Source organism: Ctenopharyngodon idella, chromosome 15 (genome assembly GCF_019924925.1).
Source record: "Ctenopharyngodon idella isolate HZGC_01 chromosome 15, HZGC01, whole genome shotgun sequence".
NCBI lineage: Eukaryota > Metazoa > Chordata > Actinopteri > Cypriniformes > Xenocyprididae > Ctenopharyngodon > Ctenopharyngodon idella.
Window position 1 is genome coordinate 4,307,515 of NC_067234.1, and position 27,960 is coordinate 4,335,474.

Sequence of the window (27,960 nt, forward strand, 5' to 3'; positions counted from 1 at the left end):
TTTTCTCTCCGTTCCAGGCCACACCAGCTTCATCTTGGCCCTTACTCAGGATCTGAGCTCTTAAATCAATAGCATAACTCAGAGAGAGGTAAGAGACGCAGGGGCCAGAGAGGCTGAAATACGTACCTTATAACTCAAAGCATATTTGCTGCCATTACCTGAAGGTGTGACCAAGGTGTTAATAACTCTTCACTGTGGGTGGTGCGATCCTGACAGGATTTGAAGGGTGTGAAGGTGGAGGGGATGTGCAGCACACACACATACACGTGCATTAATGACGGCACATACACAAACGCCCATATGTACGTGCTGCACATGTGGCGAAGAAAATGGTTGAACATTACAGCCCACCTTTCTGCCTAATTTTCCAATGCTCATCTTGTATTCCCCAAATTTGCTGTCGGATATATCATCCATCTGCGGTATTCTAATGTAGTGTGGAGGGTATTGGTGTGCCCTTGGCAAAAAAGGGGCTGGTTGTTGCAGGCCAAGTGTAGGCATAAATCGCACCAACGGCAGTTTTACTGCCGGTTGTAAATAGACGTTCCTGCCATTTTTTACGACAGCTATCACTAACTCATTCTGATTCTTATTGCCTCTCGAACACCGCCAATGGCCCTCCTGCCACTCCCATCACCCGGCTCTTCTGTGCTGCCCAAACTTCTGACGGCACTGGGATTTATCGCTGTGGTGTAACTGCGTCTTTAACAAGTACTGCAGCATTTAATTGAATCACTTGTTTTCTTGTTCATAATCACACATATGGATCCAAGTAGAGCAGGAAGGGGGTAATGCGCTAAATCCAAGTGGCTTTGGGAATCTTTTTAAAAAGAAGATGTTTGGAAGATGATCGAGGAACGTGAGGTTTGATGTGGTGGGTGGATTATGTGGCAGATGGGAAAAAAAGGAAAATAACATTTCTTGCCAGTGCTGTGTCCTCAAATTTCTCAGTATTGACAGTTTAAAGTCTTAAAATATTGTTGCAAGTCATTGATCCCACAATGAGAGGGAAATCATTCACAGCAACTGTGTTGTATATATTATTTGAATTATAATTATATTTTTAGGTTCTCACGGACATTAAAAACCTGGAAACAGAGAATGCATATTTAAATAAATATTTGAAAGTCTTTGAAAAAATGACTATATATTGAATATACACATTCTATAGTGAATATACATTTTTCTGCATATACACTGCTATTAAATATTGGTTAGAATTTACAATTAGCTTGCTTTTGTTAAAGGGATGGTTCACCCAAAAATGAAAATTTGATGTTTATCTGCTTACCCCCAGGGCATTCAAGATGTAGGTGACTTTGTTTCTTCAGTAGAACACAAATGATGATTTTTAACTCCAACCGTTGCGGTCTGTCAGTCATATAATGCATGACAATGGGAACTTCATCTATAAGAGTAAAAAAAAACATGCACAGACAAATCCAAATTAAACCCTGTGGCTCGTGACAACACATTGATGTCCTAAGACACGAAACGATCGGTTTGTGCGAGAAACCGAACAGTAAGTCGTTTATATGCAGTGACCCTGAAACATATTTGGACACTTACAATGAAGCCATGTTTTTTGACAACCATAAGTGTTGTCTTTATATATACTGTATTTATTTAATTTTAACAATATATTGTTTTGTCATTTTACGGAGCCCCGCACATGACAAAAAAAATTTAATCGTGCGCACGATTTACTAATTCGTTCCCTTGATTTACTAATTCGTGCACACGATTTACTAATTCGTGCGCACGATTTACTAATTTGTTCCCTCGATTTACTAATTTGTGCGCATGATTTACTAATTTGTTCCCTTAATTTACTAAATCATGCGTACGATTTACTAAAACGTGATTTACTAATGCATGATTTATCAATCAAGGGGACGAAATAGTAAATCGTGCGCATGATTTAGCCTACTATTTTTTTCCTGCATGTCATTTCCTCATGTCCGGGGCTCCGTATCATTTGAAACCTATACAACTTTGCTTTAAAAATGTGTTTGTGCTTTGATATTTTGTTATATAATGAAATTTAAAGTATGATTTCAGTGTCCAAATACTTTTTGTGGCCACTGTATTGTTTTTCAGGTTCATGGAAAAGACAAACTCCTTTATTCCAAACAGGACCTATACAACATACTCTTATTGTATGGTATTGTTTGTTCTGTTTTCTTTTTCAGGGGATATATGCTGTGTACAGTGTACATATATTGTATTTGCAGTTTTGTAAACAATGTGGCAGTGTCTCGATTTCCCTTCCCGCTTTGTCATATGGGAATCTACAGATATAGTCAGTATTTTATTGTGGATTTGATGTCTTATTCATGTAGACTGGCTCGTGAATCCATGCAGTGCTAGCTTTTTGAGTAAAATCTTCCAAGTATTTTTATTTATTTATTTTTTTTTTTGTCCTGTAAGACGACACGCACCAAGGATATTGTTTTTGTGATGATACCAGGTGTCACAGCAAGCTCTGTTGACAAAGATTTGTTTGTTTATGGCATTAAGGTGTCAGGTGGTGGGGAATATCTCACAGTGTCTTACACACACTTTTTCCTGTGTTACCCTGTTGGATTGTGAAGGGATGGATTATAATTAGGGCTGTCAATTTAATGCATTAAATTAACATGAGATATACACATAATGATGCAATTAATCAAACCCCTTGATCTGTACGTAATTTTGTCCTACCATTAAAACAATTCTTAATATATTCACCATGTTTTGAATTAAAAACCAGTGACACGGTTCTCTTTAATGATATGCAAATAAAACACAATATATTGACTTCTAATAGTGCTTATTGTAATGCTATTCAATGATTTTGACTGTCAAATTAATGTAATATTTAAACTATATCTTCATTTATCTTTTCAACATTTAATTTGGTTGATTAATTGGTAGTTCATATATCATTTTGATCTTTTTTTTTGTATTGATTGACATTCTTAATTGTAATATGTTCAGTTAGATCAGTCACTTTTAAAAGGTATATCCGATATGAATTTTTTATTCCATAAAATGTAATCATATAATTGCTCTACCTCATAACAAAAAGCAACCTGGACCAAAGCTCTTATTATGACAGTATAAAAAAAGCCATTGTGTATATTGATTCACAAAATCCATTAAGACTGAACGAATCATTGAGGCATGAGCAGTATTGTTCCCACCAGGGGACGAGCCATAGTTTGAATTTCAGTTTGTCCACATGCAACTTTTCAATAAACCCTCGGATGCATTGGAAACCCAAGCACTTTGTTTCGATGCTCAGCTTGCCAGTTTTATAGTGACGTAAGCGGACAGTTCATTTGTAGAATTAAAATTCATAAGCCGGGGTGCTCAGGGCTAATAATAGCTGTTGTAACAGCAGTTATTTCCTGTGTTGGAAGTTGCACCGCTCTGATTGCGGCAAATTCTAATTGGAATGTTAATCGTGAGCCAGATGGTAGCAATGCTAGATAATTATTAGTATTAGTATTATTCAGTGCTGCATAACAGTCGTGAATACATAGAAAAACACACAAATTGGGTCCGGCATGGATTTGCAAACCTCGCTGTTATAGTCATATGACAAGTGGGCGCAGGGATGTTTGGATTATTGAGACAAGAAAATATATTATCCAGTATCTTGTAGAGCAGTTGCCCAAGCTGAGAAACTAGTTATAAAATAGCCAGATTGCCATCGGGGGATGTATTGTGACTGTTTTCCGTGCCACTTCCTGTGCCTGAAACACATTTCATGGTGAGCCATCAAGAGCTGGGCCTTACTGCTACTAGACTCTCGCTTTCCCTTTGCTCTGTTGTCTTTCTTTCATGTTTCAGTATTTTGCTTTAATGAACGTCACTGCTACACAACATGCGCTTTTGATAACCTACATTGGCCGCTTGTGCTGAATGTCTATGTGTAAATTTTTTAAGAGGGTTAGCCGTGCGGTGCTGGTGAGGCATTTCTGGCACTGCTGGCACTGTTGGCACTCTCTTCCCAAGGCTTATTCACTCCATTTTCTCTCTATATCTTTCCCTCTCTCTGTCCTTCCTTTCGTGTTTTGCCTTACCGAACTTTTCCTGCTTATCACGGCGCTGCACCCCGCTCCTGTTCGGACCATGTTTATCCAGGGGGTTCTTGTCTGGGGGTGATAAGCTGTCATGCTCAACCCTACATGGATCTAACACTAGCATCCCACTTCTCCTCAGTCTATCTATCATCCTCCACTTGGCTCATTTCTTTCTCTTTTGTTCTCGAATGCAGAAATAAAGAGGTAAAATGTATTTGCGTAACAAAACCATCTACAAACAGTTTAGGCAAATAGGCTCCCGGGGAGGCTTGACATAGACAACACGAGCGCTAACTGGCGTGCTGCCTTTTAAGATTTACGCCATTTGTTGAGTTAATGTTACACCAGAGTTTATGTCCATTATATCAGCATCATAGGAGCTCTTAAATGTTGTAGAGCCAAGGAAATGTAAGAGTTTTTATTGATGACATTTCTGTTTTCCCATCCTAAGATCGTAATTTTCCATCTTGGGCTTTGGTAAGGCAATAATTAGCAGCTTATGTAAATCAGCCTTCATTTATCAGACAATCGCAGTTTTTTAAATTACAGAGCATGCTGAGAAAGGCTATGTTTCTTTTCTTTGGCTGTGGCATTGACTTTGTGCTTACATCACAAGGCCTTGGCTTTTTACAGCGTTAAATTTGTCACCACACGTTATGCTTTTTGTGAAAACAATAGCTTGAGATTTAATTGTGAAAAAATGACAAAATCATTCATAGTACAGTCCTGAGGTGAAAAATAAAGTATGATGATGTGAACAAATGTAATCTTTCCAGTGCTTAGCATGTTGCTATGGCTCTGTACAGGTGCTGAGAAAACCTATTAAAGAGTCTGTACAGCTGTTCAGTGGCCTTCAGCTTTGCAGTAGTAACACAAAAGCACATTCCACACATGTACCAAACCTTACACCAGAGTTTTGAATTTATTTATTGATGACTGGTTCACAGTGGACCATATGAAATGAAAGAGCTTTGGTTTAGGCTCAGGTGTTGCTGCTGAACTCTTTTGCTGAGTTTTACAGTTGCCACAAAAGTTTGCCTGCAGCCACAGTTCATCTTGATTAAGGTGGTTATCGTGTCTCTCTCAGGATCAGATTTATCTGTATTCATTTCGGGTTTTACAGCATGTTTGCAATAGGAACAGATGCTCTTTCTCAGTCAACAAGGCTGTAATTAGGCCGCCATGTTTCTTCTGATTTTTCAAGAGGTGACGATCCAAAAGGGAAACGTATGCTTTTGTGTGAATTGAGGTGTGATTGTGTTGATGTGTTCGAACATTTGGAGATGGTCGCACATTTGAAGGTTCAACTACTGTTTAAGAATCTGTGTAATTTCAGTGTATCAATTAGCCGTGTCCAATTAAAAATAATGGATAAATGAGGGCATAGACATTATGGTGTGTATTAGAGATAAGAAAAAGAAATTTAATGGTTCCGGTTACGATTCCTCTTAATGATTATTGCTCCTTAATGATTCAGTTAATGAATCTTTTAGTACTTTTGACTTGAGGAAACATCTAACTATACTATTGTATAATATAGGAAAGTACTATAATCAATACTATCAATAATAATGTTATATTTATATTTAAAGGGGTCATGAACACTTTCCCATTTCCAAATTTCTATCTGGATACTTTAGATCGAAATTTGTTGCCCATTCTCAATGGGAAAGTGCCCATCGCTTGGCCACATTGCCCGGCAACATTGCTCAAAAAGTTGCCCCATGTATTATCACCTTTAGGGTTAAAGGAAATGTACGTAAACTTAAGTTGTACGTAAACTGTAGTCAATAGTTTTATCCCTCAAAACTCATCTTTGATCACCAAAATGACATTTAAAGTTTTTTTCCTGTGAAAAAAATTTCTTTATGGCTTAAAATAGCTTGAATGTAACTCTACAACCTTGATTCATTTAGTATATGTGGATCTATGAATATGCGAATTAGCCCCGCCTCCACTCACTCACACAAGCTCAGAGATCCACTCGGTCAACTTACTGAGGTAAACGCTGCACAATGGTATCGCACTTTACAATGTCGGACACATAACAGTAATTAATGATTCACCTTTTGCTTAAATACGTTATCAAACAGATGCTAATAATGTGTTAATGTGGAACGTGCTAATGTTACACAAACCATGTTCCTGTTTGCCATCTAAGAGTCAGACATCTGCCTTCTAAAAATCAGTAATCCTTACAAACGCTTTGAACAACTCAGAACGACAGTGGAGAAAGACATATATTTTATCATAACATTGTAATATACATTGAACACCCATTATATTGATAAATCTACTCAATTTTCCATATCAACAGAAAAAAATACCGGGATGACCTGGCTTCTCTTGAGACTCCCCTGCTTCAAAGCGGTCATAGTTAATGATATGCTAAAGCCTGCCCGTACGTTGACGTGATTGGTTACAAGAGCTGTGTCCGAAACCACTCACTCGTTCACTCATTCACTGATCCTTATATAGTGTATGGCATTTGAGTGCACTATATCTGCATGGAGTGAACGAAATGAAGTGAGTGAATTTGGACGCTGACGTATACACTGTGCGTCGGAGAGCTGGAGCTGTCGCAGAAACGTCTCGACACGCGATAAAACTATTTTATCCTACATGTTACTTAGGCTACATTATAAAATGTTAATAACAATAACAATCATAATGACTTTATTTTGTAATCATACATGCCTCCGTGCCAGCTTTGTAGTTTAATCGATTGTATAATTGGTTTGTCATGCTTAATATGTGTTCATAATCATTACATACTATAAAATACTGCAAACAAAAAATGAACACATTAACAAGTGTACATTATTTAATGTATTTATTGTATAATAACGTTTTTTAGTTTGTTAGAAACTCTCACGGTCACAGATGACGTGGTCGTTGAGCGCCCTCAGGCGACCGTTATGATTTGAATACGAAATGATTAACAATTTTTTTTTTTAAATAATCCACTAAATTATCATCTCTTAAAGTTTAATGAGTTAACAACAGTGCCACAAATTATTAAAACACCTTGCTGTTAGTAAAACATATTAAATTGATTTAATGCCTAGATAATATATTTTAATAATAAAAATAATAGCCTATATTTTTACCTTATATCATTTCATTTTTAAAATTCATCTATATAACAATGTCTCCCTATATTTTAGTAGGTTTTATTCAAGTAATGATTAATTTAAAAAAAAAGGTAAAAAAAATAAATAAATAATTAAATTAATGTTAATAAATAAAAAACTAAATTAATGTTAAAGCAGAAATAAGAAAGCTGTAAAGTAATCTCTGGATTACACTCGCTCGCATTTCCGCTCTTTCACACGCGATCTCAGTCCTCTCTGCATTGAATTTTGGGAAATAGTGCTTCAGCAAGTATACATCGAATGTACACTCGAAATCAGAGAGAATTGTGGGTATAAAGTAGTGAACGAATGTAGGGAATGAAGTCGTTCACTCAGAATTCGGACACCACTACAAAATGGCCGACACCCGATATAGTGGACTATATAGTGGATAGGGAGCGGTTTCGGACACAGCTAAGGTAGTTTTTAATGTCAGAAACACCAGCGATTTCAAACTGTTTTTGAAACTGTCTTTAAATCACTGCAGTTTTAATGAGAAAATACTCAGCAATGGCGCTGACTTATGAATTTGCACATGGTAAGTCTTACAGCATATTAAAAACAACACATGGACATATAAACAACATTAAAAACTTGATTTTCACCACAGAAAATAATGTCCTGGCAGAAAATTACAAGTACCTTTTCTGTTTTGTACATATTATTTTCTTGCAGTGTAATATTGGCTTTAAACAAACTGTTTCCAAGTGAGATCTTGAATGACATCTTTTTTTGACACACGATGATGCCGGCATTTGCAGAACACTCTCAAACTGATTTTATATTTTGCAAACATACGTTTCTTCAATATATTACATGAGATGCTGGTTAGTCTGCATCATGCGTAAGGTTTGCAAGTACACGTGTGTTATTAATCACCCAGTATCCAAGAGGGGTATCTTGGATGCAAGATTAAAAATGCAAATGCAAATATGCAATGTAGTATTTGAATTATGTCAGATAGTGTTTGCACAATTGGAAAAAGCAAATGAAACCTGAGTATGCAGTCACATTTGAATTACGATTGCAACATTCTAATATCTCCAGTGTTCAGTAAAATTGTGAATTTTGGTGCATCCCTGATAACTGAGACCGATTTGTCATTTTGACTTATTAAAAAACCAGGTCAAAGTCATTTGTTCATGAATTGGACTGCACAGTTTGTGCTGTACGTTTGTTGTTGCCTGGAACAACACAATAAAAAAAGGCAATGTTGTTTGTTTATTGTCCTTATATAATTTTATGGTGCTCAAGCTTTCTCTCTCTAATCACATTCAATTGAGATAGCAAGCTCACAACTCAGTTAAAACAATTCCTTTTGCCGTGGCACAGCGACTCTGCTGAAAAGAAGTGTAGAAAACACTGCCAGTTTTTATCAGTTCAGTCATATCTGCATGAACAAAAATATGCAGATATTCAAGATTCTTTAACAGAGCTTAAATCATTTGGTTCCATTTCCCCTAACCTAGTATGTATATTTGTAACTGTAATGGGAAGCAGTAAATGAATGTTCATGTGTATTTGTACAACCTTACAATTGTGTCCCTCAAGCACTGGGATGGGTAATGCCTAGCCACTGACATTTAAAAGAAGCAGCCAAAGAGAAACTTCTTTTGCCTCTCAGGGAATCATTTAGCCATCAAGTTGCTTCATACTTGAACAGGCACGATGAGAAATGTTCTTCAGGATGAAGAAAGTATGAGCTAAGCAGTAAGATTGAGTGCCATATTTGTTCTTTATGTAAGATTTGACTGTGATGAAAGGGTACCATCAGAATACGTATTTTTCCTGTGCATATAGCAAAGAGCCTAGCATTGTACTTGGAATGTAATTTGCGACATTTGATTGACATTAAATGCAGCCAATCAAATGATTTATAGATGTACTGCAGTGGTTGAAAGGGGAAGGTCATCTAGCGCTCATCATAAATCGAGACTTATTCATGTAGATAACAGGAAATATTTTCATATGTCATTGTTTGCTGTAACTGTCAGCCAAGTCATCACTAATGGCACTGCTGCCGCTGCAGACGTTATTTACGCACTCTCTGTGAATCCAAATGATGATAAATCTCTCGCATGTTTCGTACACCCTAAAACCCTAAGCCCAGTGAGCATTCGCACTCTGACAGCAGCTTGGCAAAAATAACAGTCTTTAGCGTAAGCGTTTTGTAGGAGTGTGTGTGTGTTCGAGAGTTTCAGGCAATGCTCATTTGCATGAGCCCCCTGAGGACATTTAATGCTACTAACTTTCCCCAAGCCGAGAACCAGCGTGTTTAGGCAAACCTGCTGACTATTGCAGTGTCCAAAATCACTCCTTCTCCCCCTACTCTTATCTCCAAGAGTCTCTCTCTTGCTCTCCCTTTCCTTCGCTCTTTCTCAGAGTTGAAGCCGAGAGTGTTATTAGTCTTTAAAGAGCCTCTCTTTCTTCCGCTGCCTCACTGTCTGTTATGATCAGAGCTCCAGGATTAGCGCTGTCACCACATTGCATCTCTCTGCCGTCCTGCCCTCACTCTCCCTCTCTCCTGGCGCATCCCTTGTGACCCACGGTGCATGTTACGCTGTTATTTCCTCCCCACCTCCATCCCTTCTCTGGAAACTCCTCTACATAGAAGAACACACGCTGTGGAGCTTCTTGGCACGCAAAACGGGAGACGAGAACGACCGCGTGGGAGATTTCTCACTGTGGACTAGGACAGATCCACTACTGCAGGGAAAATAGCGGACAGCTTCAGACAGCGGTGGCAGTGAAAGGGAGCGTGTGTGTGCATGCATCCGTGCGCATGTTTCGAGGGTAGGCTGAGCTGCGCTTCTCACACGCTCATTCTCTCACACTCGGATGATGAAGGCTGTGGATCGCATATGATGGAGCTTGACTGAGAAGCGGGTCTCACTCTCACGCGTGCGCTCTTAGACGGGCAGAGCTCGGGAGCTCTTGGCAGCGTGGCAGAGGCACACGCACGCTCCACACTTGCATCTGGACTGTGACCGATGACCGGACGTACGCACCAGGTTCCGTGCGCCCCTCGTGCTCCGGCGAGCATACACACGGGCAGGTGAAGGACCTTCACCTTCGACCCCCCGAGACCTCTGGAGATGTTCCTCCTCTCTCCTGTGAGACTCACTTTGTTTCTGCTGGTCTTCCTGGATGTTCCCCATCCGTCCTTTCAGGGCAGGAATAAGGGCAGATGGAATAAGGGGGGTAAGTTTTGGGAAGACTGTTTTAGTCAGCGCTTGTCTTAATGGTTTTGTCTGGCTGGTTGGGGGTTTGATCTGAGAGTGTCGGGCAAACATTATAGATCCACTCAGGAAATTCTTCAGAACTACTCTTGTGTAGAACTTTAGTTTATTTAGTTTTGGTTTTAAATATCAGATAATGAGTTTATATTTTTGGGATGACTTTTGTAGTTGTTTTCCTTACAGGATGTGGTTGAGGAGGCACTGACACTTGACAGATGACATTGCTATCGTGCATCACGATAAAGTTTTTTCCTCTTGTCCCCTCAGCACTATGTTTCCCCGTTGTGTGTGCAGACACTACTCAGCTAAAAGCTTTCCCACCACACTGATAGAATTTCACTTCCTCTGCGCTCTTCTGTAGGAGGTTATTGGGCTTCCAAATGCTGTTGAAGTAGATGGTGAGGGAAGGAAAACCCCTTGAGAATTCAGAGTCCTTGTGACCGTGTGTGGAACGCTGATTCTGTGTGTATGTATATGTGTGTGAGTGTGCTAAACCATAACCCTTGTTCCTGGCACTGTGATAGTGGTATAAACTCCTGTTTTACTAGACTGTAGAGAAGTGTTAATAATTCAAAGCAGACCCCCATTCTATGGGAGAACTGCTCTCCCCCTTCTCAGGCAGCATCTAATCCCCTTTGTGGGATTAAGAGAGAGCGGTAATCTTAGTGGCCGCTCCTGGCGAAGGCTTGCGGATGCTCATCCGAAGCCCATGGGTGTCGCACGCGCAACAGACTCTCGTCTTCAAAGAGTCACCAGTCCTACGAGCCTTTGGCGAACGAGTCTCCTCCCGTAACTGCTACGCAGTGGCTGTTACTCATCTCTGTGTTGAATTGGCACGTTCGACTCCAGTCTGCGTTCCTATGCACGCCTGCCTTGTTTTGTTTTTTTTTCACATAGAGATGGAGCTGGTGGGTGTATACTTCTGGCTCTTCTGATTTAGCAGGTGACAGATGGACTTCAAAGCTGACTCATGTCTTGAGTGCTATCTGGTTGAAAGGTTGGAAATCTGACTCGAGTTTGGTCAGACAGTTTTGTGATTCTGTTCAAATTATATCTTAGCTGGACAAAGTTCACCAAAAACTTGAATTTATTTTTCCTTCTAAACCCTTTCTTTCTTCTGTGGAACACAAAAGGAGATGTTTATCAAAATGTCCAAGCTGCTTTTTCACCAATCATAGCCATTGTCATCATTAAATTTCATAATATGGAAATGAGCAGCTTGGACTTCATGATAGATAACTCCTTTTGTGTTCTATGCAATAAAAATATCCTACATGTTTGGGTATGCTAAAATAATTTTATTTATTGGGTTAACTAGATGCTTAAATCCAAAATTGAATACATTTATTAAAAGTGGTGCCATTTAAATTCATTTTAATTAGTGATAATACATTAAGAGGCTAATCTCAGTCTGTGTTTTGTAAATATCAGTGATGTTGTCCTTGAACAGCTTCCGTTGAGTGGAAAGCATGTTGCCATCTGTAATCTGAACTCCCTCCCCCTAGTTTTAGCCCATTTCTGTTTGAAATGGAAAACAGTATTAGCCTATCCTTTCTAAATAGTATAATCTATATTTCAGAGGAAAGTAAATAAATGTGATATCTCTATAATCTTTGGCTTCTGGTGAGATAGAGGGCTTCCCATGGAGCAATTAGGGTATTTTCAGAACAGCTGTGTGAATTCGGCTTCAGCTTTCCTCTCTGTAAAGATGACACTGCATGCCCAATTACCTCTTCATGACACACTTGAAAAGGTGTAATTTTACCTGTGGATATGATAAGATCAGCCTAGCATGGGCGACTCGAGTATTTGTTGCTGTACTGTTATTACCAGCATTTAGAACAATCCCTGGTGCTAGTTTGCTCTGTGTGTATTTGCTCTGTAAAGTGTTTGGATTAAAGTGATTTTTACATCAGCATAATTGTTGTGCTAAAATTGCAGCCCAGTGCTTTGGTAGGTTTATTTACTTTTTTTTTTTTTTTTTTTTATTTCACTTAGGCTTTCATTTCTGATTTAAGCGTCATGTATTTCCAAAAACACCACTGGCAATGCAAATTCAGCTAATTTCTCCTTACATTTCCCCCCATTTATTTTCTGTCGAGATTTGTTATTTATGTTTGGGGTTTCAAAAACAAATGATGTAGGCTTTAACCCATTTTTCCCTTAGAAGTTACTCAAACCTAACCAAAACCCAGTAGGTAGGTATTATTTAAGCTGGTTCTCATTTTTTAAGTATATTTTTCACACTATTAAAGTGGCCTTGGGGTTTTTGAGACACCAAACAGCACGGCGTCAAGATCAATGCAGAGTTAATTATTTTTAAAACTAACAAGAGAGGCTTTCGAAATCAAGGCAGTGTGAGAGAATTTTTGTGCGGCAATGGCAATTTTTATATTAGCATATGTAATTATGCATCACGTTTTGCATGTGAGTACTGCACATTGAAATCTTTTTATTTTATGTTAGTGCTTTTGAAATGGCTGAATAGATAGAACCTAGTAGCCCTGGCCCCAGTTAGCACTCTTTCATTTTTAGTCTGTGTTTTTCTGTTCTGCTTCTGTGGTCTCCCAGGTTATCTGAACTTAAATTCAAGCATTTTGTCTCCCCATGTATTTAAATGTGACTGTCTCCATGGACTTTCTGATAGTGGGGAATTCTCAGGGGCCAATTCGGACCTCATGCGCTATCTCTCGTTCTCTCCCTGACATAAACACACACTCTTGCGCAGCTATGCCCTCACAAAATTTGAATGTACCAGTCATTCTCTTTATCCTAATAGAGGTTTATTCTCCTGGGCCACCTGAGGGGCATGGCATTTAGAGGGCAAACCGAACCCTCTCAATGTCACCCTCCATCTGTTTCAGACCATAACCCAGCATTCCCTTCAAACTCAGCTTGGAAATAACCACTGCTGCCTTCTCCACTAGATATTTTTTCCCTTTCCTGTTGTTCAGGTCACCGAACCCCTGAAATGCAGTCCCTCCATATGGCCAATGCTAGACCGCATGAGGACTTGTAGGCAGCCCACTGTGAGGAGACACACCCTCAGAATGGTGCTGAATTCTAATGCACTAGCTGTACACTTGGCTGTCTGGCTTCATTGTGGTAGTCTAGTCCATGAAAATGAACTTAAACCCAATGCTCAGAAGTGTAATTCTCCCTTCAGGCCTCTGTCTGCTTGTGACCAAGAAGCACCTTCATGCAAGTCACTGCTGCTGCCTGGAGACTAATGAGGAAAAGCAATGTCTCGCTTATGGATCCCATTTTGCGATCCTTTCCGACTTGGGAGTTTTGGGGTCCTGGGTGGCCAGATTTTCAGAGCGGTTAGAATCGGAGAAGCAATTAACAATTCTCACAACTTGCTGCTCGTGTGGAAATGGATTTCAGGCGCTCTTGTGGGCCTGTGCTTCACTGATGTCTCTACGCTCACCATTATGTGCCTGCGAGACAAGTGATACCAACTGTGCACGGGAGAATAATAATTTCTCTGTTCCTCTGAACAGTCTGCCGCACAGGGCGCTTGCGGAGTGCAGCTCAACAATGGCACATTCAATTATTCTCTCCCCTCGCTGTCAATGTCGTAACATCTCGACAGAGCGCCCCCAACCAGACCGTTGCTTTCATAACGGGTAATAATATCTCTCCAGGGAGCTGAAGTGTGGTAGTCTATGGGGGGGCTGATACACTCATATAGGACGTACAGTACATGCACAACGCAGACACACCTCAAAGGAAGGGAAATTTATCACTAAAATGAATCATGTTCTTTTTTTGCAGATTTGGGTGCAATTTTCAGCTTATCACAGTTTTGCCAAGTATTCAATCTTTTTATATTTGGGGCTTTTGCTGTTTTTTTTTTTTTAATTAGATACAGTAGAAAATGCAGCAAGGACATTAAATTGTGAATAGAGAGACGATGGAATTGGGACATGCAAAACTACCTTGCATGTGCACTGCACCACAGTCAGTGTTAGGAAAGCTATTTTGAAACTAGCGTGGCGAGCAGCAAGATACTCCTGTTTTTAGGTTGTTAAACTGCAGTCAGGCTACTCTTTTGAAGCTAGTTGCTAACAAAAAGTAGTTAACTACATTGATGCTATTCAGGGAGGCAGTATCTTTTTAAATGATTTAACTAGTTTTAAGTTGTTAAACTACTGTCATGCTACTCCTTTGATGCTTGTTTCTAACAAAAAGTAGTTAACTATATTGACATTATGTAAAATGCAATATCTTTTTAACTATTCTGTTTTTAAGTTGTTAAACTGCAGTCAGGCTACTCCTTTGAAGCTAGTTGCTAACAAAAAGTAGCTAACTACATTGACAGTGTGTAAAGATGCAATATCTTTTGATTTAACTATTCTGTTTTTAAGTTGTTAAACTGCAGTCAGGCTACTCTATTGAAGCTAGTGGCTAACAAAAAGTAGCTAACTAAAATGATGCTATGGAGGGAGGCAGTATCTTTTTAATTATTTAACTAGTTTTAAGTTGTTAAACTACAGTCAGGCTACTCTATTGAAGCTAGTGGCTAACAAAAAGTAGCTAACTAAAATGATGCTATGGAGGGAGGCAGTATCTTTTTAATTATTTAACTATTGTTTTAAGTTGTTAAGCTACAGTCAGGCTACTCCTTTGAAGCTAGTTGCTAACTACATTGACAGTATGTAAAGAGGCAATATCTTTTGATTTAACTATTCTGTTTTTAAGTTGTTAAACTGCAGTCAGGCTACTCTATTGAAGATAGTTGCTAACAAAAAGTAGCTAACTACAATGATGCTATGCAGGGAGGCAGTATCTTTTTAATTATTTAACTATTGTTTTAAGTTGTTAAACTGCAGTCAGGCTACTCCTTTGAAGCTAGTTGCTAACTACATTGACAGTATGTAAAGAGGCAATATCTTTTGATTTAACTATTCTGTTTTTAAGTTGTTAAACTGCAGTCAGGCTACTCTATTGAAGCTAGTTGCTAACAAAAAGTAGCTAACTACAATGATGCTATGCAGGGAGGCAGTATCTTTTTAATTATTTAACTATTGTTTTAAGTTGTTAAACTACAGTCATACTACTCCTTTGAAGCAGTTGCTAAGAAAAAGTAGCTAACTACTTTGACACTATGTAAAGAGGCAAAATCTTCTAAGTTATCCCTTATCTAAGTTAATCTACAGTCAAGCTACTCTTTTGAAGCTGTAGTTGTTAACTGTAACAAATAAATTCAGAGGGCTTTTGTTTGATTATTGACTCTGTTTGGCTGTAAAACAATTTATGCAACACAATGTGACTTTAAAAACAGTAGCATTTTGTCATGCTACACTGCTAATTGCTGAAAATTTAGTTTGCTACTCAAGAAGCTACTATGGCTATTGTCACGCTACTGACAAATGTTAGTAACACCACTACTTTCAGTTAATTATTCCCCAACATTGACCACAGTTCTGATGCCAAGTATTCAATTAAACATGAGGGAGATTTTCATAGTGTGTGTTCGTTTGAGATCTGATCTGCTGACTGAAGTTTAACTGGCACATATAGCTATTATTCATGCTGTACGTATTTCATCATTGAAAACACCATGTTATATTCTATTTTTGGTCTTGATGGACAGCAGGGAAGAAAGATTTGTCCAGATTGGACTCTATGATCAGAGCACATCTGCCCTGCACTGCCCCTTCCTCTGAACGCTGCCATTTCCGTCACACTCTCTCTAATGAAGCTGCTGTCTAATTGCAGTGGGGAGCGTTCCCAACAGTAACAGTGTTTTATGGGAGATTTTATGCTGCAGAGATGACAGCAGAGGCTGATGGATGGGAGGACGTAGATTTTACAGCCCAAGACCCTCTCACCTCTTCCTTTTCATTCTCCTTCTCCCTCTTGCTCTTTTTGGAGTCGAAGACACACTAACACCAGTCAAAAAGGGTTATACCAATCAAAAGTTTGGACATGCACAACTTATATTTTTTATTAGTTGTGCTTACGAAGTCAAGTCAAAATAAACTTTGGTGTGCAAGTCATCAAGCACCGAGTGTTCTGTGTCACAAGTGTTACGAATGATACTTTCAATTGTGAGTTTTGTTGAGGAGAGGTGAAGAAATCTCATTGTCTTACATTGAAGGATTGACCTGAGCCATATCTAGGGGGCAGTTGTGGCCTAATTATTAAAGTCAGACTTGCTACCTGAAGGTTGTGGGTTCGAGTCTCAGTACCGGCAGGAAATGTAGTTGGTGGGAGTGAATGAACAGCGCTTTGCCCTTGAGCAAGGAAGGCACCTGACTCCAATCGCTCCCTGGGCGCCACAACAAAAATGGCTGCCCACTGCTCTGGGTGTGTTTCCACGTGGTGTGTGTGTGTTCAATATTCACTGCTGTGTGTGTGCACTTGGATGGGCAACATGCAGAGCACAAATTCCGAGTATGGGACACCATGGATGTATTATTATATTTATATAATGTATTATTATATTTAAATGTATTATTGTATACTTTTCTTATAAACAAATACCATAATGAACCATTTTGCCCATAGACGGTCAGGCTGAAAATCTTATGGAGTGTGACTTCTCTCTATGCTGCAGAACTGAGATGCTGTTTTTGGTCACATGTGCTTTTAGTTTCAGTTCTTTTGGGCTAAAAAGATTATGTGGTGCATGTCAGCTGGCTTTAAATTTATCTACACCCTTCCTGTGACCTCTTTAAATATCTTCCTTTTATTTTTGCTGTTAGTTATTTTTAAGTGCCACTTGTCATTATAGTTAAGAGCATTTGAAGTTTGGTCGACTTGTCATTATTTTGATGTGTCTAAGACTTGGCTCCAGAACTTCGTCACTGCTTCATGATCCTGTTTAAAAAGCCCCCCTACAGGATAAACAGTATCCAGTGACCCTCCTCCTTGTTCCTCAAATGATGTCACAACCCAAATCATGTCATTAGACTTAAACATCACCAGCTCTGCTTGGACCGAGACCAGCGAGAAGATCCCTCAAGGAATTATCTCAGTTTTTCAACCAATGAGATTCTTCTGCTTGAGGCTGACGGTCTCTAGGCCAAAAACGTCCTTCAGTTTGCATTAGAGCAAACATGTCACTTGCTCAGTTCCTCATGCTCTGACTTTGCATCATGTGCCTGCCTCCCACTCTCTGAGCGCTCTGCGCTATAAAACTTTTAAGAGATAAGAAGCTGTTTTTCTATTTCAGGGTCACCATTAGCTTGAATAATGCAAAGAGTCAAGGAGGAGTGGCTGAAGGTCTACAGAGGGTCGGAACACCGTCTTGGATTAAATTATACATTGTTAGCGCAGCTGGTGAGGCCTGTTCCTCCTCCAAATGCTTCGTGTCTCTGTCTCATCCAATAACATTTGGGAAGCAATTGTGGAAACAGTCCTGGCCCAAAATAAAGAGAGAAATTGGACCAGGAGAGATCAGTACGCATCAAGCCAAGGAATGTAGCGCGGACAGGACAGCTAAAGGACGATTCCCTGTGGTTTGTGGGAGTAGAGCACTCTCTGCTGAGCTTTCAGAAGTGGAAGTGACACTGAATTTGTACATTCTTCAGGAAAGGAAAGTTTCAGTGGCTGAATGCATGACAGTGTCCCTGTAATGCAGTCTTGGAAGTCTAAGATGGGAATCTAGTGTTGCTCTTCTAGAACATTTCACTATATCCTCGTAAACTGTGGGGAAAATCCAAAGATGACAAGCTTGAATTTCAAAATGTAGTCAGAAATTGTACCTCTTGGGTGGCTTGTGTAACAAGGTCTAAAAGTTTTCACCATTTTTACTAGAAAGGAAGCTGTACATAGACAAACGATACTTTTTTTTTTTTTTTTTTTTTTTTTTTTTAACTATTGTTACTTAGCTTTTTTTAAGTTCTGGAGGTAAAAAAAAAAAAAAAAAAAACTTTAGACACCTTTTTTTTTTAAACATTCGCTTATGAAATTTTTTCATTGAGGTAAAAGATGAACTAGTCGCAATAGATTGTTTGTATGTCTCTTTGATTTCAGTCGAACACATTGTTTGCATCAGCGAAACTATTGTCGCAATATTTTCATATTTAATTAAATATTTTGCATGATATTACTTCTGGAAAATTTTATTTTCCATCCTGACTCTCATTTAGCACTTAGTGGGTGTTAATTTTGGACCCTATTGTGTGAAGATCCCATTTTTACTGAAAATACAGAGATAAATCCTGTTTTACTTCAATGTCATGACCCAGGGATTGTCCTATCTGCTGTATGATATTTCTGCATTATTAACAAAACGTATTCACTCTTCATTAACCCTTAAGACCTTAATTTACGCACTAATAGACTATAATGATAAAATAACTTCAGGCTATCAGTGGTCACATTGATAGATGAAGATGACTTATTATCATTAATATTTAATAGGTTATATTATCTTACACTGCTTTAAAGGAGATTTATCATTTCTTCATGCAGGAGTTTGGCAAGTTAAGACTGAATTCATGCATACCTGCAGCCTTGAATTAACTAAAATAAAAAAGAAAATACATATATGAAGTCTGATTCTGTTTGGGCATTTCACTTTGGCATGTTTCATAATTCATTGTTCTTGAATAAAGAAAGAAGGAGTTGAAGGGCATGAAACTTTTTGCCAGCTAAAAGCAAGACAGTGAAAACTCGCTTCTGGTTCTAAAGAGATTATTTTGGCCATTGTGTAATCAAAATGTATTTTGTTGAAAGCTTTTGAGCGCTCTGGGGAGCTGCTGAACCAGCCTAATGAATTTCATGTAAAAAAGTGCCCTAAGAAATTGTATAACCGGGATGTTGAATATTAAATAACACCCACATGATACACAAATTCCAGGAAACTGTGCTGTTAAAGTCAGTGCTCATCTCCACAAGCTTAAAAAAAGACAATTATCAGAAGTTTACAAATATGCTTGGTGGAAGCTAGCACTTTGAGCATGAAATACCTGCAGAACAGCCGACAGGCGTTAGGGACGTAAATGGCATTAATGTGGCACAGTAAAGGCTGAATCCTTCAAAAACAACTCCTGGTCCTTGTTTTTCATTTTCTGCCTGTAAAAATACTCCAAAAGCAGTGGTCTAAATATAGCTATTAGATCTTAGCTTTGTTCATCCTATGATTTGACTGTTCAATACCGCCTGCAAATCAGTTCCTGTTACCAATTTCCTGTTCATTCTGCGCCCACTTACAAAACTGAACTTGGGACAAAAGACACCAATTCTGTTGAATAAATGCCTGGGCGTAATGGTGCTAACTGTGAGCTGTGCTAATCCTTTGCTGGCCCGCTTCAGGAGGCGTCCCTGCGTACACCAAGCTCATATTCACCAGCCCATTAGCCTCCTGCGCACGTCTGCCATATTAGATTAGAGTGTTTATTGTCCAATTTATCATAGGCGCTTTGTCTGGCCTAAAAAATATCTCCCAATTGCTGAATATGTAAGGCTCGGCGCTTCGGATATTGAACACGAAGAATATTAAGTAAGCAACGTCAACACATACCTAACTATGTCACTAGATGCTGGTGAGGAGAGTACAAGCTGGCTAAATGAAAAAAAAACAACAAAAAAAACAAGGGGACAATGAAAGACGCTGAACTTGAAATGTCAATTTCATCACGTCGATTTGAATAAATGCTAATTCCAAGGGCTTGTTTTGAGACCCAGAGCCCTAATCTATTTGGCAGGGAGTACAGTCTGCGTACACAACGTTATTATGTCAAACACAGTTTAGCTTAGCCGCAAAGACGCCTCAACCCGCGTCTCCTCTTGTCTAGCGGGAGATGCTGCGGTTCTAATGTGACGGCCTTGTCAGTTTTGAGCGATGATGAGGAAGGTGTGCGTGGAGACTGGATTTGGTGTTTAATGACTGGTAAAATTGTAAGGCTGCATTCAAGGTGACCCCCGCTGAGGTGACTAGGGGCTGGGTGACGGTAATCCTTCCTGCCTCTTCGCAGTCCTGGTGGCTGTCACCAACCCTACGCATTGTCACCAAAGCCGAAGGCATGTAATTATACTTTTATTGGCTTTCTGAAGCCCCCTTTATCCATCCATCCATCCACTCCGCAGACTCGGTTGTTTAGCTGAATGATTATAGATCATGATTATTTTTTGCTTGCCGAACTCAACCAAGTCTTAGTGTGAAGAGCCACTCTGCTGCATATGCAGCCCAGGCTTAGTGGAAAACCGTGCCTCTACATACATTTTTGCAAAACTCCAAAAACATACCTACCTATACATACTATTCACTTCAGTTTCCAGCTGAAATATACACTAGTGGCAACTTTTTGGTAGATTTTTGAGTAATAAATACATATGTTTGTGCAGTACTACATTAGGACTTAGTATGTGATTTGTATACTATAATTTTTTGATGTTTGCATTACATAACCAGTTCTATACAGTATGTGTGGCTTTTATAATGTGGCAAACTTGCTTGACACAGCATTGCACTTGCGATGTGGAGCACTCTAGTAGAGTCCTTTGAAACACAAGTCATGAGAAAAACGGCTTAAAGACTTGTAGAAGCAAGCTAAATTGGCATGGTTGTTTTAGAAAGTGCGTCTTTATCTCATGTTTGCTTTTGTTAACACTATCGGTTAGGTTTAGTGTAGATGGTATGTTATTTTCCAATTAATTTTAGCACCATTCACCCTACATTTTATTTTCAAACTGCTGTAATATGAACAAACATCATAAACATTGCCAAGTTCATCTGACATATCACTTTGATAGTGTTGCAAAACTTGCAAGAAGCAACATAAATTTGAAGAAATGACGCCACAGGCACTTTTTCATAATGAGCCTGGATTGACTATATGTGATATGCTCAATCACTTTAAATCGATAGTCGCAATGAAAGTTCAGTTGACTTTTTTTTTTTTTTTTTTGGTAAAAAAAGTTTTTAAATATGCCATTTTAATACGAAATTCAAACAAATGTTTATACACTTTCATATAATGTGACAGATTGCTGTAACTGATCATCTTTTGCACTTTACTGCTATTTATAGTACAATAAAAAAAATAATGAACATCAGAAAGTTGAAAGTTACTTACTTTCAACATACTGAAAGTAACTTATAAAAATGCATCATCTGGCCAATCAGTGTTTCACTCATGGAAGGTCAGGATTTAAAACAGCCTATGAACAACATGCGACTTGACATTACATTTACCTTTTGGAAAGTCATGGAATGTCCGTAGTTTGTTAGTTAGAAAAAAAAAAAATACTTTTGAGAAGAGCATATTGCTAAAATCATAAGTATTTTGTTTAATTTATGCACTATATTAGAAATGCCTTGTATTTTTTAAAAATCTGTTATTTGCTATGTTTTCATCCAGAGTTGCAAATTTAACTTGTGCATAAAATTGTAATATTGCATAAAAACAATTGTAAATAAGGCAGCGTTTCCATCCCATGTTCAAGAGAACAAAATCTTCACTTCCTGGGAAACTGGTGCAATAAAATAAAAATAAAAATGGAGATTGCTGCAATCGGGCTCTATATTCCTCCATCATTAATGACTTGTGTCTCAGAGCGCACAGACGAAACACAATAAACTAAAACACAATAAATAAATGTTATCAGGCATTCGAATGCCTGGTGTTTGTGAACACAGTTGGTATGAGACACTTCTGGGACAGGAATGAAACCCAATCATTTTAATGACAGACTATGGCTTAGGCATTTAAGAGTGATCAAACCAGATTTTGAGATGCTGTTTAATAAAATTGGTCACTGGTTAGTCGAGTTATCCAGTCACATCCTCTGTTGAGGCAAAGAGTTTTTTGTTGTGCATCGAGGGGTTTATTCGGTAAATGTGTTTCCATTGTAGTTTGTGCACGGATTAAAAATTATCTGCCTCAATTGAGCACATATGTTTTTTTATGCCCATTTTTAGAATTTATATGCATCTTGTCATGTCCATCTAGAGACAACACAATTTTTTAACATCTTTTTGAATAAATGTCCTGATTCTGTCAGAAAATTTAAACTTTTGAGCCTTTTTTATGATGTTTATGATGGCCACCATTTTTAATTAGTTAGTCTTTGACATAGACATAGACATCAACAAAACAATAATCAAACAGAAATACCTAAACTCATACCTAAATACCTAAAAACACTATAAAAAAAATTACATCTCAATTATATATAACAATTTGGAGAAACAATAGTTATACCATTAGAGGGACTTTCCTTATTCATTCAGTGCATAAAATGTGTACTCAAAATATGTTTTTGGGTCAAAACTGCTCAAAATGATGGAGCAGGTCTCATATTGCATAAAGTTCATGACTGTCATCATCAAACTGAGTTTGAGCTCAGTGAAATGAAGAAAGACATCACTTTAGCATTATCTTGCTTTGAAGCTCTAAGGGAACAGCCTCAACAAAGTGAAATGTCTGAATATGTAATGCTTCAAAAAAAAAAATCACAAAAATAAAAAGTGTGTTTTTGAAGTGCTTTAGTTTGCTGTGCTCTCAGGGGTGTTTTGTGGTTAGCCTCACGTCTAAAAGCAGGCAGAGCGGATGAACGGACGCAGGGGAGAGCGCATGTTCACCGGCAGCCGGCCTTGACACTATTAGCCTGGGTGACACATTAAGGTTCTCTTCAGTGTGTAATTTGTTTTGTCTGTCAAGGTGATGGATGTCTTGTTTGTTGGCACTTCTTTTTGTGCTTTAGACACATACAAATGACCAACGAAGAAAGGAACAACAAAAAAAAGGTGGCCCCGGGATCTGTTTAAGCGCACTTCAGAAAGTGAATGAGAGTACATTTGTTTTACGCTACTTGAAAATGGTAGTTTTTATTTATATATTTCTTTACTTCCTGTTTTCTGTCAGTTAAATGGGGTAATTAAAGGTGAAAGTGTAATTTTCGACAGAGCGGAGGGGAGGGCGGTGTTCAGGGTAGATGGAGGCGAGGGGTTTTTGTGGCAGGTGGGACACGGCGTGAAAGGTTTCCTTACGATTTGCGTGTGAGGCACAGCTGCGAGCTGACCGTTGTATTTATCACCTGTCACTCATAGTAGGCGCCCACAGCAGCTCACCTTCACAGTACCTTAAATGTCACAGATCACACCCCCCTCGTGCTCTCTCTTTCTCCCTTCCTCACCCGGAGCAGTTTAACCCAGAATGAGTTTCTTGTTCGCAGATGCAGTCAGGGGCTTTTCACCTGTTGTGTGTCACCTGAAGCTTTTTTTTTTTGAGAAGCAAAGGGTGCCTTGAACTTCATTTTATCATGTTTTTGTGGTTAGTTTTTTTCTTTAATGATCAATATCATCAAGCACTATACACTGTATTATCAGTGGCCACTGTTCCTGGTTACTAATGGTTCAGCTTGTATTATGTTTTTGTTCACACTGTTTGGCTTTAGTACATCCTTGATCATTGCTATTAAGGGTCATCAATAAGCTTTATGCCGAACGTCACATGAGCGAACAGGATAACAGGTCTCATCGCATCTGCTTGTTGGAGAAAGTGTTAACAGCAGTTTGAACTTACGCCGATTTCTACAGTATGTACTTTTAAGGAAATCAGCTAACCTACAGTAGCTAGTTATTTTTATTGTTGTCGTTTTATTCAATTTTAATATCCAAATGTTAGTGAGTAAAATAAAAACCTTTAGATAACAATCTGCATGTGTGATATACATCGGTTGTGCTCATCTTTGGTAACTTCCTTTGAAGGCATCTTGAGTAAACCAGCTTTATGTTCAACGAAGCACATGAAAAGACCTGAACTGGAAGCTATGCAGCTGTTTTAGAGAATACAGAAGTTTGTTGCGCATAACCCGTATTAGAGAAATTTGAGGACAATACCAATAACATATTTAAACATTATTTGTTTTCTGTCATTATTGAGATTAAATGCCTGTTTCAGTAAACAACTTAACTGCAGTTTTGCTTTAGTATTATTTTACTATTTTTACTATTATAGTTTTTGTAATATTTTGAATGAGCTTTTATTGTTTATATTTTCAGTTTGTTTCAATTTGTTCAATTTTATGTGCTTTTGACATTTTTATTTTTTAAAGGGGTCATGAACTGCATTGTATTGTTTTATTATTTCCTGGGGTTCACTTATAATGTTAGTATGATTTTTACATCCAAAATTATTATTCAAATTAATTTATTAAAAATAAAAAGGCATTTTTTCTACCCTCTTATTTGAGCGCTCTGTTTTAAGGGGCGTGTCTGCTGTGAGACTTCAGTGTAAACGCCCACTGCTGTGATTGGCTAACATCTTTGCATATGAAATAGCTAAGTATTACTCTCTTGAAAACTTTTAGCACATTTTTTACTATTACAGCACTCAAGGTTAACTAATCATGAAAAATGTTGACTATAGCATTACATTGATGTATGGCATTATATTTAGATTGTAACATGAAAGGTTGCAGTGATGAACATTGTAGCCGATCACAGACATGTTGTTGTGCCCATGAAAGCAGTGATCTCGTCATTGCAACTCAATTTCTGCACACTTTCATCATAACTAATAGTGCAAACTCTATGTAACTAAGAGATTCGTAAAATAAAATAGGAGTTTTGGCATGAGTCCAGAACTCAGTCACTGGTAAACTCGCACTGTTTGATTGACAGCTCCAGCGATTACAAAGGGAGCGTTCTTTGATTGCTTTATTTAATCACAGTTTAAATAACAGATTATTTTCATCCTACTAAGAGAAACAACGTGAATTTGACCGTTTAGTCACTGGTTTGATTAACTGACACATAGACAAAGAACATCTGACTGTAGATGAATCATCATATCAGATCAGGCGTTAGAATTAACACAGTTACTTACATGTTGTTGCATTACTGCCGAGACCATATCATAAAAGTCTGTTTGCAAAGCCTGCACTAAAATGTGAATGATTTACCAAGGAATCCACAGTGAAATGTACCAATAAACAAATAAATAATGCTCAACTGAGAATAAATAACCATTCCTAACATTAGGATCCTTTGAAAGGTAATGTTATTTTTGTCCTGTATCGCTCTTCTCTCCTTCTCATCTCATTAACAGGCCAGTGGGCGGGGCTAACGTTGCAATGATGAAGTAGGCGTTGATTTCTTTTGCAGAGGCGGCGTTTCACCTATCTATAGATAGACACATTCCAGGGCAAGTCGTTCACTGGGCCTGGTGTCAATAAAAGCTTTTATTGGACTAAAAGTTTTCAGTTCTGAAACTTACAGGATATTCTTATAGTACGATGACCTCTTATATCAAAAGCTCAAGGAAAAGTTGATTACTCAATTCATGACCCCTTTAATATTTCAATTTATCTTTATTTTTATTTCAGTAATTTTAGTACTAAATGAAAGTCAGAAATGTTGCCTATATATTTTGTATTTCTATAGTTTGGATATAGTTTAGGCTATATTTTATGTAGTTTATTTAATATAGTTTTGTTTTACATTTAATAGTTTTAGTTTTTGTTAGCAACACTGCTGAACTGTACTTTTTCTTTTTTGGAAGCAAAGATGTGGAAATTTAGGGGATGTTTACATTTGCAACTAAAAACGGGAAACTTTTTATGCATGTTGGCCGCTCATTTACATGACAACGGCGTATTGGGGGACTGAAAACACAAACTTTTGAAAACAGATTTCAAAATGCACGTTTTTGAAACAATACCATTATCATCTCTGTGTAAACTACAAAAACGTGTATTTGTGAAAATGGTGACATCATGCACGTGCATATTACGTGTTCAGTCTATAGGCGTGTAGTGTTTCTTTACGAAGTGACATTGCCAACTACTGGCCTGGCAGCATAATACAGCATTTTTAGTTGTTTTCGCAGATCCATGTGAATGGGATCGTTTTGACAATGTTGTTGTCTGTACACAAAAAATGCAAAGGAAAACTTTTCTGTTTTTAGTATATTGTTGTAATGTAAACGTACCCTTAATCTGAATAATAAATATATATTAACTACTATTATTATTATTATTATTATTATTATTATTATTTTGGAACGGGGAGTGGGGCTTTTTCACCCTCCATGGGGGCACATAATATCAGCATTATATTTCATAAATTAGTAAACTCTGGAAAACTTGTCCCTGGTAACTGATTTCTTGAAACAGCTGTGCTAGTTTTATATCTCTTGTATCACTCTCTGGTCTCTTTCTTCCCATCTTCTGCTTTGCACCGGCGTCCTCGTCACCCTGTCTGTTTCTGTTTTGTGATAATGATCAGTTGACTGTACATGATCACTTGCGTATTACTGAGCATTATATAGTATACTGTATACAGGGGAAGCATACAACAGTGTTTACAGCATTGTTGTCAGTGGGATGATGTGAGTGTGATTGCATTGTGAGATTCATTATAGTAAGACATCATGTCAAGCATTTCACATGCTTGTCATAACACTGCATGTATACTTGCATATTTGTTCTGGCATTTGAAACTTTGCTGGCATGAATTCACAAAGCAATTAATAACATTATAGCTTCCAGTTATGTTTATAATTCTCAGTTGTCATTGTTCCCTTAGCTCTGTAGTTACAAACCTTTTTAAGCAAGAGCCATCTACTCCTGACACCTGCGTGTGGTGAGTTTTCAAACGAAATGGATGAAATGAAGTGGTTGCCGTTTGAAGGAGGCATTGCATCTGACGCGCTCTTTGAAACGAGCGGTGTCTGATGTCAGCAGCAGTTTTGGAGGCTCGCAGACAGTGGCAATTACAACACTCGGGTCCCCCCGAAACACCCCACCCAGTCTGCAGGGCGCACACGTCTTCAGATAGCACTGAAAATATTCCCACACGTTAGCCTCATTAATTCAAGCGGCGCTGAGTTGCTGTTTTAGTGCTTTTCCGCTCAGAAGCGTTTGTAAAGACAGCACAGGTTAGTTCACTCAAAGTAATTTCAGCATGATATGCTGTTATGTGATCTGCATGATTATTGAGCCACACTGCAAATGAGAGTGTGAAATTAAACCTAGCATGTTTTTACAGGTCAGCTTCCTTCTGTGACATTATAAACTAAAACACTGAATACTTTGGGATTTGTAGTTTTGATCAAGGCTAGAATAGATATATTGTGTTTAGAGATGTGCAATATATAGATGGTCATATTGGTATCAGCCATTTACATTTTTATGTTGTTATATATTGCTAAAACAGGCTAAATAAAAAAAAAATATATACATGTCTTTGGATAACGTTCTTTAAAGTTAAAGGGGTAATTTACTTTGATTTCACTTTTTTGTGTAATGTTGCTGTTTGAGCATAAACTTCATCTGCAAAGTTACGACGCTCAAAGTTCAATGGAAAGGGAGATATATTTTTTTTTACATAAATCTCTTTTTAAGGACTACAACAAACAGCTGGTAGGGACTGCAGAGAGCTTCTTCCCGGGTTGGTGACATCACAAACCCAACATTTACATAAACCCTGCCCCCGAGAACACACAACAAAGGGGCTGAGGCCATGTTGGGCTGCTTTAGAGAAGAGGAAGAGTTGTTGTAGTAGAGTATTGGCATGCCGTCATTTAACGCTGGATTTGCACTAAAGATTAACAT

General features: G+C 38.2%; 1 protein-coding gene across 10 annotated transcripts in view; it reads left to right on the forward strand.

Moving 5' to 3' along the window:
• The window catches only part of robo2 (roundabout, axon guidance receptor, homolog 2 (Drosophila)), a 502,406-nt gene that overhangs the window by 88,004 nt on the left and 386,442 nt on the right, over positions 1–27,960 (forward strand). The window contains exon 1 of one of the 10 annotated variants that reach the window (XM_051864114.1): positions 9,689–10,405. The exons of the other annotated variants lie outside the window; for them this stretch is intronic. Coding sequence (XP_051720074.1) covers positions 10,300–10,405 — 106 coding nt within the window. The 5' untranslated portion in view covers positions 9,689–10,299. Of the gene's footprint in view, positions 1–9,688; positions 10,406–27,960 lie in introns of those variants that run through there. 10 annotated transcript variants of the gene reach the window in all.